Source organism: Ciconia boyciana, chromosome 8 (genome assembly GCF_034638445.1).
Source record: "Ciconia boyciana chromosome 8, ASM3463844v1, whole genome shotgun sequence".
NCBI classification, from domain to species: Eukaryota; Metazoa; Chordata; class Aves; order Ciconiiformes; family Ciconiidae; genus Ciconia; species Ciconia boyciana.
In genome coordinates this window covers 35,912,149-35,930,833 of record NC_132941.1, presented here as the reverse complement: position 1 = coordinate 35,930,833, position 18,685 = coordinate 35,912,149, and the positions used below count along the sequence as shown (strand labels likewise).

Genomic DNA, 18,685 nt, shown 5'->3' with positions numbered 1-18,685 from the left:
CAGTCAAAAAATAATATGGAAAAAACTGGGAATTCCTAAAAGAAATTAAGGATTTGGGGAAGAAAGGAAATGGCATATCTAGCTCGCTAAGTGAAATAGTTACATCGTATTTACTGCGTTCAAGCTGTGGCCCTTTAAAGACACATTTAAATTTAATATTTTAGTTATATCGTGGCTTGCCCTGGAATGTACCAGTAAAAAAGAAAAAAAGAAAAAAGAAAAAGAAAAAAAGAGGAAATCCACAAACACAAAGAAATCGCTTTGTATTCTATGAAATACCTTATGCGACAAACCAACGTGCTATATATACTAAGACTAATAAAACCAATTAAAAACTCGTTTCAGTTTTAGCTCCAGTCAAAACACTGAAAAATATTCCACTATCTAAAAAGAAGATCTCAGTTACAGCAGTATTCATACACTTGAATGCTGCTTAAAAGGTATCTTCCCCTTAGATCACTGAAAAGATACATTAAAAAAATATGGTATTTTGAGTTGATTTCAAACATATCTTTCTCCTATTGTTGCTGTTAGGTTTTCAAAACATCAGAATGTCTGAATGTAGTTCCTATGTTACAATATTTTAGTATTTATTCAACTAAAATACCTTTCCATATTAATGAACAAACTGAACTAATTTCTCCTTTCAGCATACTCACTTCATCACTATTCCATCTATTTGATACTACTGGGCGTAGGCGCTTGACACACACCACTTCTCTCATGTCCTCATAGGATGGATCATTTGGCACCATGTCATAATATGGCAACTGATACTCTTCAACAATACCTGGAGATAATTGTGAAAGATCAAGAAACATTTTAAAAAAATAAAATAAATCTATATCTACTCTGAGATTTCCTCAGCCAGGAGCAAAAGTTAACTCAATTTTGTGCCAAGGCAAACCCACCACACTGTTATACTGTGATAAAAATCCAAAAATTTCACTGTAACAATCAGACATTTACCAGAAAAGCTCCAATATTATGAATATTAAGTTTAATAGCTACAATAATTCCTTGCAGTCCCTTTGACTTTGATACCCAATGTAGAATTTGGCATCTTCTAAGCCACCACATGCTACAAAGAAACAGGGAGAAAGCATAAGATGGAAGAAGAGAATACAAGTAAAGATCTACAAGGTCACAAAAAAAGAGTGAAAGAAAAGGAAGGACGAGTCACAAAAATATGTGTAAGGAGAAAACTGAATGACACCAGAAATGCAAGATATTATTCTTTTGTTATACTTATCAATTACATTTTAAAAGTTTTATTAACAGCACAGGGGTGAAATACATCTGCATCCCACTATTTCTGCTGGACCAGGCACTCTGCTTTTTGAGCAAGGAAAAAAAGCCTGAGATGCTTAACTGTAACAATCAAAAAGGTTTAGTTCAGTGATTTTCAAGCTGTACTCTGGACAGACTGTTACTACTGCTTTTAAAGAATGCAAGTCTGTTGATAGAGCAGGCTTGTTATATTATTTCCCCGGAGAAGTATTATTAAAGTGAGTCAAGGGCCTGGCAGATTTTGTACAGAACTTTTTAAAGTTTACCTCCTGTGACGCAGCGCCGAGCCATTTCCCAAATGATCAGCCCAAAACTGTAGATGTCAGCCATGATGTACGGTTGGAAATGGTTTTTATTCAGGCTTTCATCTAGGACCTCTGGAGCCATGTAACGTTTTGTTCCCACTCTAGTATTCAAGGGAACATCAACTTCGTTTGTGTCACTACATGAAAATATTAGGAAGTTAGTGAATTGTGGACTATTACAAGACATGGTATGAAATCCTGTATGATGCAATCACTACACTGCAAAGCTCCCATTTACAAATAAAATTATTTCTTTTATTTCCCCTCTCAATACTACACTTACAATACATTGTACTTCCCTGAAAAAGATTATCTAGAAAAATGATAGTAAGTATGGAAGCTGACAGTTTACTGCGTCTTTTGCAAGACATTGAAAAAAACATATGAAAAAACTGAATTAAAGACCACTGTAAAAATTAATATATTTGGTAACAACTCAGAAAATTATTTGCAAGGACTTATGCTTTCTTTCAGGTTCTACTGTAGCAAAAGACAAGTCTCTGGCTCCATTGAAATTTAAAAGTATTCAATAATACTATTATAGTATTATTTTTTCAATTAAGTTTCAACTCCCTTTACGCGGTTCAAATGTTCTGTGAGATAATTTATAATGAAACTACTATGAAAGGCTGGTTTTGAATAACGAATGAATTAGTCTCCTTTTCCTTTCCTCTACAAAACTACTTTTATTTTCCACAAGAGTCTTTTCATTGTTCTCTTAACAACCTTTTTTCATCTTGATGCTTACCAGCATTCAAAGGAAGAACAGCATTTTACTCTCACAACTGAAAAAAAACCTGAAAGCGTGCAACCAAATGACTCCAACTTCCTTTCAAATTGGACATCTGGTGCATTAAAAAAAAAATTATGTAAAAGTTTTCCCATTACAGAGGATTTGTTCATCTACCTGTTAAACTTGACTGCAAGACCCAAGTCAGCAATGCAGCAGGTTCCATTTTTCTTTATCAAGATGTTTTTACTCTTCAGGTCCCTGTGTGCAATAGCAGGCTTGCCTTGTGTCCCATAAATTTCTGTATGTAGATGGCACAGTCCACATGCAGCAGAATATGCCAGTTTGAGGAGAGCCCTGTTGTCTAGCGTAGTGCATTTCAGAAAATCATACAATGATCCATTTTCATGATAATCTGTAATCAAGTAAAGCTGTGTCCAGGAGCCAGTGCCTTTAATATCTGCAGCTATGAAACCTATTAAATATATAAACAAAGTTACAATTTATTTGTATGTAATTTTTTTATGCAACAGATTTAGTAAGAATTCCTAAAGCTATATTGTCTTGGACTGTATCAAAAGGTACCTGTTCCCCTTATGAAAACTAATAATATAAAAGCTCAGATTTCAACTACACATGAGGTTACCGTTCCAGTCTTCCAGCAAAGAGATTGCAAATATGTTTCCGACCACCAAGAGCAGCAAGATTCTACCCTTTTAATAACATTTTATTAGCCTACCTTAAGGGACACTCATCTGGTTAATCCATAGAAGCTGCCATATACCCCTCAAGCCACCTACTAAGAACTCCTCCTTCTTCACCCTCACACAAGCCCTCCAGTAGCCAAACAATGTACTGCTTCCTTACCAAGGATGTTTTCATGACGCATTAAAACAGTTTGGTAAATCTCTGTTTCTCGGAACCAACTGGCTTCTTCTGTGGTGAAAAACACTTTCACTGCGACTTTTTCACCCCTCCATTTGCCCATCCACACTTCACCATATCGTCCTTTTCCAACTTGCCTCACCATCTGAATTTGTTTGGCAATAGTGCGCTGAACCTAGGGAGGAAAAAAAAAATTAAAAAAAAAAGAGAGGGGGAAGGTGGAGGAGGAAAACCCAGTCATTAACCAAAAGCACCTGGACAAGCTGCTTCTCAAGCTTGAATTGCTTTGAATTTTGATCCTATTGTAAAATTTGTTCTATATTATTTTCCACTATTCCCATTTCAAACTCATTATTGCTGCCTCCAAGGAAGAATTGTATAACAAACCCAAAAAGATTAAATCAGCTCAACTTCTTATTTAATTGAAATGCATTCCCTTGCATTCTATTTGTTTCTATTTTATAAATAATTACAGCCATCTGTCTCACTGGCTAATTTTTATGCAAGTATTATATATGATGGTGAATCAAAAATTATGAACAACTATCAGCCAATAAAAAGCAAATCTATTTTATTGGACAGTGGACACTAAGAAAAAAGTATCTTTGAGTTTGCTCAATTCGATACTTTTATTATCCATTCATTGCATTTTTATCTTAATGTCTGTAAGCTTTAATTTTTCTTTAAATTTTGCTGGTGCCAAAAGATTTCCTAACATATAATCTAATTTTGCACTTCATTTTAGTTAATTATGTGAAGATGGGCTTTCATACATGTTTCGTTTGTACTGTATCTTTTACAGTAATTGCATATAAAATAATTAACATACTGTATGGATAAACTGCTTTGTTCTAGGCATTAGGTACAAACCAAACTTTTTATTTGATGGTGAGAAGTTCAGTGAAGAAAAATCTTAGTTTATGATTTACCAACAATGGTAGTCCTGATCCACTCCCAGAACTCTGTGACTGGTCAATAAGGTCTTTTAATGACTCCCCAGCTGGAATAAATGCTTCATCTTGTTCCAGGTCACGATTATAACAGTGCCTCTTTGCCATCGACTTACAGTAATGCCTGCAAAAGTAACAGGAGAAATTAAGCTGAACTCCAAAACACTCTTCAAAATATGTAGGAAATTGAGCTAGGAAAAAAGCTATTTAAATGTACAAGTTTTCTTAAAAGGAAAAAAAAACCCCAGATTTTACCGTACTATTTTTTTTCAGAAATGTAACTGACAGTTTTTTAGTATTAAGAAGTTGTTGTAATACATGCAGAAGCACATCAGTTTATTATGAGTCAGGTGGAAACCCAGCATTTTTAATACTCAAGCTCACAGCCAGTGTTACTAGCATAACACTGCTGGTTTTGGTTTAAACTAACAGACTGAACCTTGAACCATGCAGATGAGGCTGACACATGCACATTTCTGAAACTACTAGAACAATGCTCATCTCCAGCACAGGGCTGGAGCTGACAGAAGCAGGCATAGTCTCTTAAACTGTACCTGCATGAATTGCCATAGCTCAGCTGGTTGATTATTTAGTTTTGAAACACAGCAGAAAAAGGAAAAGTTATAAAACACATCCATGTCACTTTAGGTTTGCAAAAGCACTTTACAAAGGTAAATCTTAGAAGTAGATAGAATTTAACTATCAAAAGTGACTGAAGATCCAAAAACATAAAAAGCATTAAGATATTCCTGTTTATTGGATGCTATAGCATCAAAGTTATATGTAGCTTAGAAAACTGTAAACACTTTGTAGCCAGAGGAAAGTATCAAATTCACTTAAATTCTATGCTGTGAACATTTCATTTTACCTAGCAATGCAAACTGCTATCCACAGAAATGTGAAATTAAATTACAACGGTTTCACTTCCAATCTATTTTTGTCAGAAATACATTTGATTAACTGAGTATATTTACAAAATAACTGTTCTGTTGACACTCATTTAGGAAATTTTAAATGTTGCCAATAAAGAAAGCACTTTCCTTACTTGTAACAAAAGCAGCTAAATAAGATGATCATGACAATTATGCAGACTGCCATAGAAATCAACACTGCCATCCAACGAATGCTGCCATCAAAAAGTCCATCTATTTAAAAAAAAAAAAAGGAAAGTTTCCAAAGTCTATTAATTAAACATCTATTGTAAACAGTTTATTTAGGTATGATATTTTCATATATTGTGTATATGAATGTGCACAAACTGAACACAGGAGGTTTTGTCTGAACATCAGGAAATACTTCTTTACTGTGAGGGTGATCAAGCGCTGGCACAGGTTGCCCAAGGAGGCTGCAGAGTCTCCCTCCTTGGAGATATTCGAAAGCCGTCTGGACATAGTCCTGTGTAACTGGCTCTAGGTGGTCCTGCTTAAGCAGGAGGGTTGGACCAGATGATCTCCAGAGGTCCTGCCCAACCCTCAACCAGTCTGTGATTCTGTGACAGTATGTGGAGCCACTTGCAAAATGTGAGAAAGGCGCGAGACAGCTGATGCATATAACATATCAGTTCACATGAAATTTCACAAAATTTATAGTGTTTTTGATATCAAAGTATTTACACCAGCAAATCAGAGATCATTTCATTTGGATGACAACAAAAAAAAGGATTTAACTTGAGATTTTGGAGTTGTTGGTTTTGGTTGACTCTTGTTAGTTTGTTCTTAGAAATAGAAATGAAGGATTTACAGCAGTAAGATTCTGGGAAGGCATTAAGCAACAGTTAAACCAGTACAACTTGTCTAGCAATGAATAAGTGCATGAAAATATAAACTATTTTCACTGGGAACAACAGAAAGAAGAGAATGAATTTACAGTAGATAACAGTTAACAATGTCAGAATACTGTTTTTAAGATACATTCATCATGGCAAAAGCACAGCAGAGATTAAGAAAACCATTTTAAAAAGAAAAGAGAACAGGCTGTGGAAACAGAATAAAAACAGATCAAAAGATCACATGCAGATCAAGATATGAGCAAACTGAGTACAAGAATAAAAATACCATAGTGACTGATGGAGAAAAAGATTAACTTGGAAGTGGCAGAAAAGGAAAACTGGAAATAGAATATGAAGTGTAGTACAGAGCTTCATATCAAAATTACTTAGTAAGGAAAAACCAGATCTGTACAATACTGTAATTACATTTGCTCCTTATTTTTATCTGTTGATCAGGAAGAACAGAATCCACACAGCATTTATTAGTAGCAGTGTGAACATCTAGGAGCTGTTTACCTGTACTATCAAGTGGTGGTAATGTTGGTTGTAAATCCTGATTGCAGAAATCAGTCCGACAGCACTCGATTGTTCGACGTAATTGTGCTTTAGGTGAGTCCTGTTGAAGCAGAATTAAATAAACATTCAGATTTTGAAGTTATCAGCTAGAATGGGGACAGGTGATGCTACTGACAGAACACAGCACAGAGAAAAGTTTAAGCTATTTTACTTAAAAAAAAACAGTTCAACCTCACCACTTAATGTATGAGACAACTTCACAGTGGCAGACAAGCATCATCTAATCTCTTTGGGTGCATACGTTCTATGTTCACTTTTTTTTATTTTTCATGGAACTTTCTTACTTGGTGCACAGAAACAGATGGTTCCTTCTTAAACTACTATTTCATACATTGCAAAATTTTTAAGCTTGGTCAAAAGCACTTAATCGTATGTTAAATAAATACTGCTCTTAAGACCAAAAAACCCAATCTCTTTAGAAGTTTTTCTCTTGCACTTATCATAGCAGCATTGTTTGCTTCAAAAACATCTTCAGAACACCATATAAAAGATGGAGGGGCATGAAAATCAATCAGAAGGTAAGACACTAATATAAATACAAGAACAATTTCAGGAGGTCATCATGACACCTCAGGTCTGATATGCAGTAACCCTAAACATTCACAGCTATAACTGAAGTCAACAGTGCTTCCAAAAAGCAGTGCTACTAACAGCTACATTATATAGAAACTCGAGTCCTAGAGATTTAAAACTGAGTATCCAAAACAGTGCTGGGGGGGGAGAGAAGCAACCCAGCTGGTGATTACCTCTGAAAGCTTTCTTTAATGTAAGCAATGTGACAAAAGAAAAAGCAAAATCCAGTCTTCCAAGGCAATATTCATTTGCTCAGCTAGTGCTATATCCCTGTCTTCTAAACAAATCCTTGCTTTATTAACTATGCTTTCAGTTCCAACTTTTGTAACAGATAAAGAAGTTCTCAAGGCAGCAGTCTTCTTAAATACACCTCTTTAAATCAAAAGCAAGTTCTATTAATGCAATTAACGATACATAACTCTTCTAGAAAGGAAAAAACCTCATACGTTGGACAGGAAAACATATACATTTGATAAACTGTGTGTGCAGGTTCATGAAACTTTAAGGGAGCTCTTGTGAAATCTGTGAAGACAACTTCTTATGATTATGCTCTCCTGTCAAGTGAACTGAAGAAAACAAGAAATTCCAAATTAAAACAATCAAGAAATTCTGCATTAAAACAAACTACTTAGATCAATTAGGTTGACTATAAAGTTGTCTCTTCAACTAAGGAAACAGCTGACAGAAGTAAAAGGTTGATGTCCTGTGTTCATTTTGTCAGTGGCTTACAGATACTTGCAGAAAACTCCAACAAGCTAGGATTCTATTCCAGTCTTTGCTCAACACCATTAAATGTCCTTTCTGTCACTACTTGCCCATGACTGTTCAGTCCCATTCTCCTCAGTGGTTAAGTGGCAACATGCAAAATTCTACGATTGCAGCTATAAACTACAGAGATTTAAACTGCTTATGCAGTTTCCCTACATAATCTCCAGAGATCTTAAATTTTAATGATCATTTTAATAAATCATTTTTTTACCTTGCACTGGAAGTCTGACCCTTCATACTTCATGCAGCCAGAAGCAAGCGTGGGTTCTCCATGTTCATCTTCCTCAATGATAGCAAAGCAATGCCCGTTAGTTCTGGAATAAACACATTAATTGTGCTTTACCAGCATGTCTGTTGTTTAATATGCAGCATTAGTTGACTACAAACCCATTAAGAATACTAGAATGGCAATATCTAGAAAAATTCTTCTTTAACACAGCGGTTACCATACAGTTTGAGAACAAAAGACCCCCACAATATTTTCAAATAGAACACTGTAGGGATGTTTTCTTCCAAATATTCTGCCTTCTACTTCCTCACCCCCACTTCAAGATTGCTCATATCCAACCACACACATGCAGTTGTTTGCAAACAACTGAGGAGGTGGAAGAGCGGAGATCTACTAAAAAGGCTTACTGATTACAGTTTTATAGGTTAAAAAAAAAAATTCACTTGTGTCTGTTCTTGAAATTACAATGATAAACTCTTGAAGAGAAGTCCCAGTATGTGAAAGGTGGCTATTTTAAGATCAAAAGCTCAGCTATACTTTTCCCATATAAGCTCTCTCAAATATTCAGCCATTAGGGCAAAACAGACAAACAAACCCCCAAACCTACTTTCTGAAGTTGACAGTAGCAACAGATTACATTATTTAAAAAAAAAAAAAAAAAAAGGCACTTCAATTCCCCATTATGTCTTTATACAAATTATTTGATTTCTATACTACATGAAAATGTCAACAATATTTGTAAGGAATCCCAAACCAATTTGCAATGGTATTTCAATACCATTGTCTTGAATTGTGTTGTATTGTACCATTGTATTCAATACTGTGCTTTCAATACATGTAAAATTAAGATTTTATTAAGTAAATAAAAATTCATTCATTCACTCAATACAGATAGTACAGAAAACAAATCCAGAAATATGTTTGCCAAAAATTTTTCATTTAAATTAATGTAAAAAAATGCAGATTTGGGAAGCATAATGCCATAAAATACCCTGCACATGAACACTGTATAAGTGTTATTAACTCTCTAACAGCTTTATTATCAGAATGATGATCTATAAAGCCATTAGCTCAGAGGCAAAAAATTAATAAGGCCTATACTGACTGCACACACTAGAGGGCGGTAAAAATCAAAAAATAAATGCCAAAGGAATTTAAAGACAAAATACTGGATCCTAACTGAGCATTTTCTAGGTGCAAAACTATGTTTGTAAAATACTACCTGTGTTTACATTTAAAAAGATAGTAGTGTTTATACCACCTCCTTGGGTTCCACAAAAACTGCTTTATCTGCCAAGCGACAGCTTTAGAGAGGCTTAATATGTGTTAAAGTGAAGACTCAAATTACAGTAGCAAACAATGTTTTCTATTATGTACCTTTATATTAATTCTTAAGGAAGAAAACAGAAGGGCCTTAAACATAGAACAGTAAATGAAGAGAAAAAAGGAAAAATAGGGACATTTCATGACATGAAAAAAACATCTTAAGCAAGCTCATAATCAGTGCATGAGTTTGTTAGGATTCTTAGGTCTATCACAGCTAAAACTACCCTCCTGTCCCTCTATGTTCAGAGGCTTTTCTTTTTTCCCCCCTGCTTTTTCCTCATACTCTACAACTAATGAAGACGTAACAAGAAGAATTCTCAGTAAATGCCTATGTTGCTAACCTTACCTTTTGACTACTAGGTGAAGAAATACTAGACTAAGCAAGCAGGTAGTCATATCAGAAGGTTTAGATTTGGGTCATTTAATACTCACCCAGTTATAAAATGCTACAGGTTACTTAAAACTCAGTCCTTCAAAGCAGTTGCTGGGCGCAAAATGACTGGTTGCAAATGGTTCTAAGGTACAGTGAAAGCAGTACTGTTTACATACAGATGGCCGTGGGTTTTAGTGCTCAGCTCTCCACAGAACCAGTGAGTTTCTAATCAATTACGGTCAAATCACTTGACAAAACCTCAGTCAGCACTCTAGAGATAGTTTGCTCTCTCATGAGCAAAAATGAGCCTCTTCAAAAAGCCTCTTCTATCCTGTATGCAATACTTACATGCATGTGTTATTAATAGCATCATCTGGACAATGTCCTGAGCAGTAGCACTTAAGAAAAGGTAAGGTGTCCTCTGGAGCAAGTGTTACTCCATTTGCTTGTTTCTTTTGGTCAGGATTTGTCTTCATTCCTGTGCCATGAAGCATGCTCTTCATCTCTAGATTTTGACCTGGACATTTAAAAAGCAAACAAACAAAAAACCCAAAGAAAATATTTTTGCATCTCTCTGATAACTGTTCAAGATCTTTACAGGCAAAATATGACAATAGAATAATTATATTAACAAATAATTGAATTATAGAAGACATAAGAACCTCCTCTCCTGAGATTATGGCAGAAATTTGAGTTAATAATTTTATTCTAGAAATAGCTAGCTCAAATATTTTGTATCTTAACAGTAGATCTTCCAACCATAATCAATACAAACAGAAAGAGGATATTTTCCCTTTTTGAGGTGGAGCAGAAAACTAGTGATTTAATTGGTAAGAATTTTCTGAAGAAAGTCTCTCATTCATGTGTTTAGAAAACCAAAATGCTGACCGCTTGATAACCACAACAGTATAATTTTATGCATGACTGAACTTACTTAATATGCAATTTTCTAATTTTCTGAACTGAAGTAATTTTTTATGGATTCACAGTCTCATAGAATAGCAGTAATAACTCCAAAATCTCTTGGGTTTTTTGATCTCTGTATGCATAAGTACTTCAAAACAGAGCTAAAGTAAATCTTGTTTGCAAATTAAATTTCAGTAAATGACATGAACATCCACACAAATGAGCTTTCAGAGAATAAAAATAGGGCTAAATTACGTTCCAAGTAGCCCTCAATTTCTCAACAGGAGGAGAGTTGAGCATCATTTGTTCTAGTTCATATTATTAAAGTGCTTTTGCGAATGTAGGCATTCAGAAGAAAAATTCCATCTTTTTTCTTCTTAGCAAAGAACATCCAGAGAAAAAAATTTAGGAACTTTATCTGCGTCATTTGGAATATGCTTTGTGACCACTATATGAGATGAGAACACCTTCATCTCTTCCAGCTTTATCATGGATAATTTTATCAATAGAAAATTTCTTTCTGTCCATCACCTAACAGTATTCTTGGCTCTAAGTCCTCAAGGTGTGAACCAAATAAAGCTAGAAGAGTTGTGAACAGACTACCTCTGCACTGACACAATTTACAGCAAGTCTCTGTGGGAGGCTCAATGTGCAAGATAAGAGAACAGCCAGTTAGGACCAATAGAAGCTTTTACAAATTCAGTTATAATTAAAAAAGTAGAGGTACCTCAGTACCTCTCAAAAAGATTTTAGTCACAATAAAAATTTCAATTTATCTAAGAATTAAAAAAAAAAATTTGACCAGGAAACTCACAGTCTCTTTTAACAGATTCTGTGGCTTCCTGTCAAACCCACCAAACACTAGCTGTAAAATAATGAGAACATTACTCTCATGTTGTACCTTGCTTGAAAGATGTGCAGAAAAACGTAATTAAAACCCTGTGCAGATACCACCCTCTGTATCACTCTACTGTAACATCCACTATATCATTCAGCCAAAATGTGCTATTAAGTATTTGTGAAATTTGATCTTTTGTTCTGAAAAAAAGCAGACTTGCAGATTTCCTTATCTAATTAATACAGCACACCCACTGCATTGTCCCGATTTAGCCATTTCCCTGAAAGTAAGGACACTGTGCCTTTTTCAGATACAATTAAGAATATATCTTAAGAAAGTACAGCACCATTTACCTAAACCTAGCCATGTTTTATTTGAAACACGGTTTTCAAACAGTACTTCAGTAACGCCTGAGTTAACAGTCTGTACATATCAGGAATATTTAACAAGAAGGTCCAGTGCTAGAATAACACAGAGTTTACCTGTGCAATAGGTATTTCTGATTTAATCAAAAGGAATTTTGCATGTATGAAATAGCAGCTCCTCCATCTGTCCTCTCTCTCTTTCTACAGTTTTCTTCCCAGCAAAAACTGAAAGATCATTTTAATACTGTGCTACGGATGTTACACAACATTCTGTATTCACATTTAAGAGATCCTTACGTGCTCAGAGAACAGGTAATTCTACTTAATATTTAAAGGAAAGGCCACTGCATACGTACAAATATTGTCTTTCCTCCTAATTTTGTTAAACTACTAAGGTATCTTTCCTAATTAATGTTATAACCCCCCCTTTATCTTCAGGGACATTTCACATGTTAAAAGTCTGAATGCTTTATAATCTGTCTTACAGTCACTCATCCATCTTCCTACTCTGAGCACTGAATGTAGCATTTTTACAATTTGTTAGAAGAGAAATCAAGGAACCCTTAAAGCATGGCTTCTCCTAGCTCAGGAGAGAAAGAACAAAATTTTTATGCAGGTCTGGGATCTTTTAAAGCAGTAATATTATTTGTAAACAAACACTGAAGCATGACTACAGGTATACCAACCTTTTATACTAAAACTGAGATGAGATACATTTTTCCTCTTGATTTATTATGATTGATTGTATAACAAGATCTATGAAGAATACGTACCAAATAAAATCCAAAATAGCTAACTGTATTTTCAAAGAACCAGCATCTTTGTCTTTTGTACAGTTTATACAGGCAAAGATTTTTACTCAAAGCAAAAACAGACTACAATTTCATTATCTTTGTAATGTGAAAGAGAAACAATACTCCATGATAGCCTGTTTTCACCTTACAGGTAACATCTGAATGGCACAAAGAATGGTGGGGGGGTGGAAATCACTTCAGTCTTGCATTTTTACTTTCTAAGATTGTAAAGAGAACTCTTATTAAACAGTTTAGTTTAATTGAGTATCCAGGGAAGGAAGAAAAAGGAAAATATTGAGGCTGTTTGGGATCACTTCAGAAGAAAGTTTTTAACAGCCCCCATCTAGATATTATCCCTAACTGTATCCTTTACTGCAGTACTACAATTTACCCTCAGCATTTCAAGAAAGATTAGTGGCTATCTTAAAGATGCTAGGTATGGGGAAGGGAGTTGAATGTGGAAAATTACTTGGCTTCCATTCACCTGAGATGTTAAGAGGGCAGATCAAGATCCAAATGGGGTCACAGGAAGTTTCATTGCTGGTTTTCCTGGTTAATAGATACTGGGTAAATGAACAAGAGTGAATGAAGGATATGCCTAAATGACATCTTGCTTCAGGAACCACCTGACTTTCTTGCACCAGTGCTCTCATTATTCCCCACCCTCAGAGCTCCACCTCTCAAACAGCCACACTGCTTTATCTTCCTTCTGGGAGCAGGACAGAGAAAGGGAGGATCGTGTTTTAGGGATCTTGTGACACTACACTACTTGATGATACAATTAATGGCTTCTCTTCCATGACACATGCAGTTGTCAGCTCTGTGGTGCAGCTAAGAAACACGCATACACAAATCTTAAATAACCTTCAAAGGTGTAAATGCTATGCATTAATACACACAGCTTCAAAAGAAAAAAGTTTGCACTGAAATACGGTTCCCAGGGATTTCAGGCACAGCAAAGATCGTTTCGCCATTATTTCCTACCCTCTACCTGTAAACCGCACAGGGCTGGTGGGGCAAAATAATATACATTAGCAGCAAATAAACTGTCACCCGCTAGAGGACTTGTTCAAGATCCTGGACCAGTTTCAGCCTGTTTGTCCAGCCTTGAGAACGATAGTATCATATACCTTTAAACATACAAACTGCTCTATAATGTATATTTTACTACATTTCAAAAACTTACAACATTCAATGAAATATCAGAGTGATCGTGAGCTGGAACATTATCCTCTTCTCACATAACCACAGCATAAGACAACAGAGAGAAATTAGCTACTGGGACTTCAAATTCCCAGTTTATAATTTGCTCTGCCCCATCACAACTTTGTCTCATACATACTGCATTAATTTTAAGTTTCTAGAAGTGTGAACAACTGCTACAGATAAGGCGGCATCAAAATGGCTGTTTGCTTAAAACTAAACTTTTTTAAATAAAAAATAACAACTCCTGCCAACGTATCATATCCAGCCCTTGATCGAAGATAAGTTATTCAAAGAACTACTTCTTCCAATCATAGAAAATAAGTTGGACTATAAAATGTATTTTAAAGAAGAACAGTATATTAAAAATCCCACTATGTTAGAAAAGTAAGTCTACTTGAAAGCATAGCTTCAAATACTAATATTAATACGGATAACCTTTAAAAGGTACTGTGCGTGAGAGTGAAGTGTTTAACTAACCACTGAAAACTGAGCTAACTTGGTTGCAATGCAATGCCAGGATACAGATATAATTTCATTAAGCCTTCTGATCTAAGAAAAGATTTGTACAACCCATAAAAAACCAGCTCTATTAAGAAATGCAGAGACAGAGAGCAGTAAGTGAAAGAAGACAAATACAAAAGCCAAATTATGCCTATAGTTTCTTACTTAACTGTATCCCCTCTACCTCCACAAATAAAGTTGCAATGCTAGACCTAGTAGCCTACAGCATTGAAGTTGTTCAATAGCTTTCTGAATTCATAATGGTATAATTAATATAGATGTTCCACATAAAGACATTTTTATTCCAGAGTAAATTATCCTTAAAAGGGATTTATCCTACAGTATCCTACTACAGTACTCTCAGCATTTCTTTGTAGCTATCCTGATCCAAGCCTGTAAAACCCAATAAATCCATTATTTTAATAAAAAGAATCTTTGTCAGAAGACCACCTTCACCTGCCTTTCTGCTGATGCTAAAGCTGTTGCTGGGGCTAGCTGATGCTCCGGGCTTGCCCACACTGGGCTCTTTTCATAAAAGATGAAAGTTGTACCAAAGTTCTTTGTTAGATAGGCCTTCCTTATGAAAAAGACATACCTTGACATTTTTATGTGGTAGTTTCAAAACTACTTTTTCTTGCTTTAGGATGCAGACACTACAAAATCATCCACTCCAACAAGGACATTTCACCTTTCTGCCTATCACAAGCTTTCATAATGATTTAACATGTACTGCTATGCGAATTAAACCTTGGTACAACTGATACAGCTTGAGTAAAACATTAGTAGTTTTTCTTAAAGCACAAAATAATTTAAAACATCAGAAAAACCAGTTTTATGAGTGCAAAGAAAATATCTTAAATGCTTCTATGAGCTCTGGGTCTGGCATTTTAACCATAATTCTCCCCATAGTGCTTTTTTATAGATCAAGCCTGTGATCTCCGAAGACCAGGCATGTTAGAGGTAGCTCCATCTAGCAGAACTGGTTCCTAAAAATCACAGCATGTTCCCAGACTACTCGTTTAAAATCTCTCTCTACCACCCTCCAGCTCTCCCAGGAGCTACACCAGTGCTCAACACAGACAGTCAGTCCCTGCCCCCATACCTTCCCAACCAGTAATTCCCAGCCTCCGCTCCCACTTCCCTTCCCCAAAACAGTCACTTCTGAAGAAGACTACTCTCTGTTCATATGTATTCAATACAAAAGCCAGAGACAAGAAAATTTTACGTGTATTTTACTTTAAAAAGTACACTGCATTCTAATTTAAAAGGACTTTTAAAGAATAAAGTTACTTAAAACTAAATTTGAAATTATAATAAAGAAATAGAACCTTTTAATAATCCATTAAAATAACTTTAATTAGACAAATATTTAACAATACATATTTGCTGCCAATGTTTTAAAGACAGCAATAGATCAGCTTCTAACAACTCTAAGTTCCTTCTGTAAATTTTAGAATCTTTTATTTCAGATTAGTTTATATGTTTAAATTCAGTAACTATTTCACCTGAAATTCAGAAAGTGCATAAAAGTAAAAAAAAAAAGTAATATCATTTTCTATTTCAAATCTTTGAATAAAAGTAAGTATGACAGTGACATCAGATCTCAACAGATTTTTTTCAGTTCACTAATGGACAATGCCAACTTTAATAAATATCTTAATATTGAATATTAACACTAATTATTTTAAAATTTAACTTTGAATAAACCTTTCTTCATACATATTGCATGCTATTAATACATTTTTAATCAACTAATTTACAAGGATTAAAATACTGGTCTTCTGCAGTGTCTCTGAAGAACACAAAGGTGTGATGAACCACATATCTAACAGTACATCATATAGTAAACTGACAGTAATGAAGTACAAAATTCAGGAGAACGTGTTTAATTGTACACTTAGTTCTTTAACTACTCCATTACACGTATTAATTAGTTATGCTCATCAATGCATTATAAAAACAAAGAAAGTACTCAGAAGTAAAAGTGGTTATCTGAACTAAAAAACCTGCACTAGTGGGAAGACAAAAGCATATTTACCACAGTCCTCAATTGCTACTGAAGCTGATAAACTCTTGCCTTAGATGAGCAAAAGTAGGTGGATGAAGATGCAGAGCAAGTCACAGGTCTAAAGATATCACAAAGGCCTTCCACAGCCAGAAAGGAAATACCAAAAAAAATATTTTTTTTTAAAGGTTGCTATTAAATCTAGCCATCTGCTACCCAGGTTTGTTTTCAATAATTTCTCAAAGTAAGTGAAAAAGTCCCATAAGCTATAAAGAAGATATAATCCAAAGGGTAACCACTGTGTCCCCCTGCTACGTACAACTGACCTGAGAAACTGCAGCTGTTCACCAATAATTTCATGGAATTGCCTCTGTTTTCTGCTGTTGTTGTAAGAGCATTTTGACATTAATCAACACATGGAGCCATTTGCTTTTTAAAGTTACCTACTACGGAATTTGGTGTGTATATATACACATGCACACATACAGACACACTTGCTATTATTGTTCTCTCAGGTCTTGGTAAGCCCTGAGATTACTACCATTTTGAAGCAGCCTCCAAAACAAGTGAGAGAGCAAACCATTAAGCTGTGTGCCAGTCACTGAAAGCACACTCGCTGGGTGTTTCCACTTTCTCTGCTTTTCCCTCCTCTTTCTGCAAATCACACAAATTCTCTTCAATGCCTCACGTGCCTTTTCCACCTCTATTGGTTCCTTTATGATGCATTTTTGTAATATCCTGCATATATTTTCCTTGTTGAAACTATTATTTTTACTTTCAATTTCCACTTTTTAGACTTTTCATTTTAGATTTCCTTTTTCCTATACAAATTTCAAACACTTGATGACTATCAACTTTATTCCCTGCTGTCGTGTGTGTGTGTCGTTCCCCCCCCCCCAACTCCTCCATGAATCTAGGGACAAGCAGAGAGACTTGACTGTTTTTCTGCTCACCACCCCTAGAAAATAAACATATTTCATATGTTTGAAGACAAGCCCTTAGGCAATTTGCATCAAAGAACCAACAACATTTCAGCAAGCTCAACTTTCCCATGGCTTTCAGAACTCACTCAGTATTGATTTGAAAGTCAGAAATATTCCTAAGACAAGGCAATTTCCTCTTCAGAAGCTGAAAAGATTTTACAGGGTCTTTAAATTTAATTTAGCTATATTATTTATTAGAAGTTATTTATCGAAGCATTAATAAATGTGATCATGGAAGGAGTTAATGTAATTTAATTTTAAGTCACTAAGACCTGTATATTTGTATTATTTTTTCTATTTGTATCTAGAGAGAAAAAAAATTGTTCCTTCAGTTGCTATTGCCTTTGAGTAAAATGCTGAATATTGACTAATGCAAAGGGGTAACCATGATTTCAGTAAAAAGAACAAAGCATATCACTCCTAACCTCTTCAAGGGAAGAAGCTGGTATCTTCTGCAAGAAGCAGCAAAACTGCTTGAATACTAGGTAGAACAAGCTCCACTGCAAATTGCTATGTCTGAGAGTATTTTAGAGTGGAAGAGACCTCTAGAAGTCACCTGGTACCACCACCTGCTCAAAGCAGGATCAACTTCTAAGTTAGATCAGGTTGTTCAAAGTCATTCTGGTCAAGTTTTGACTATATCTAAGAATGGATATTGCACAACCTCTCCAGGCAGCGTGTTCTAATGCTTAACCACGTTCACAGAGAAAATTTCTTTCCCCATTTCTCACCAAAATTTCCTTTACTGTGATTTGTGCCCATTACCAATCTAATCACCTTAGAGCTACCTATAAATATTTGTAAATCTGTACTATAAACTTCAACTATACCCAAACTAGGCTATTTCTGTCTAAATAGATTGAGCTATTTCTTGTCAATTAAAAATTGTACGTCCACAACAGGAAGAAGGATTGGTCTTGAGAATTTCCCTCTCCCAACTTAACTAATATAACAAAGACAGAAGAATCCTAGATTTATGTTCATTTTGTTGCTTTCAACCTTGAAATCTTTGCTGCAATGGCAAAGCTTCAAACCAAGACCCATGCTCTTCCCCACTCCTGAAATAAGCGTGTGCACGCCTACACACACACACAGAATGAATTAAGCCAAACATCAGCGCTTAAAGCGCATACCTAGAAGTTAGGAGACACTATTCTGAGCACCCGCAGGCTAGAAAGATGAAAGCACTCAAATAACTTGGCAATTATACAGGAACACTTGTCCAGTTTTGGAAGAAAAGTGTTTACAATTCTGTAGGCTGTACTCAACGATACAGAAGCCTTCAGTGTGCTCGTGGTATCCACCTGGACTGAA

General features: G+C 35.3%; 1 protein-coding gene across 3 annotated transcripts in view; it reads right to left on the bottom strand.

The window, feature by feature from the left end:
• The window catches only part of BMPR1A (bone morphogenetic protein receptor type 1A), an 88,563-nt gene that overhangs the window by 6,718 nt on the left and 63,160 nt on the right, over positions 1–18,685 (bottom strand). For all 3 annotated transcript variants that reach the window (XR_012043691.1, XM_072869185.1, XM_072869187.1), the window contains 9 exons: positions 10,122–10,290; positions 8,057–8,159; positions 6,445–6,544; positions 5,206–5,305; positions 4,140–4,284; positions 3,193–3,385; positions 2,503–2,800; positions 1,557–1,732; positions 660–790 (listed from right to left, as the gene is read on the bottom strand). Coding sequence is in view for 2 of the 3 variants with exons in the window: in XM_072869185.1 (XP_072725286.1) it covers positions 660–790; positions 1,557–1,732; positions 2,503–2,800; positions 3,193–3,385; positions 4,140–4,284; positions 5,206–5,305; positions 6,445–6,544; positions 8,057–8,159; positions 10,122–10,290 (1,415 nt within the window). In the remaining variant the exon portion in view is untranslated. The remainder of the gene's footprint in view (positions 1–659; positions 791–1,556; positions 1,733–2,502; positions 2,801–3,192; positions 3,386–4,139; positions 4,285–5,205; positions 5,306–6,444; positions 6,545–8,056; positions 8,160–10,121; positions 10,291–18,685) is intronic.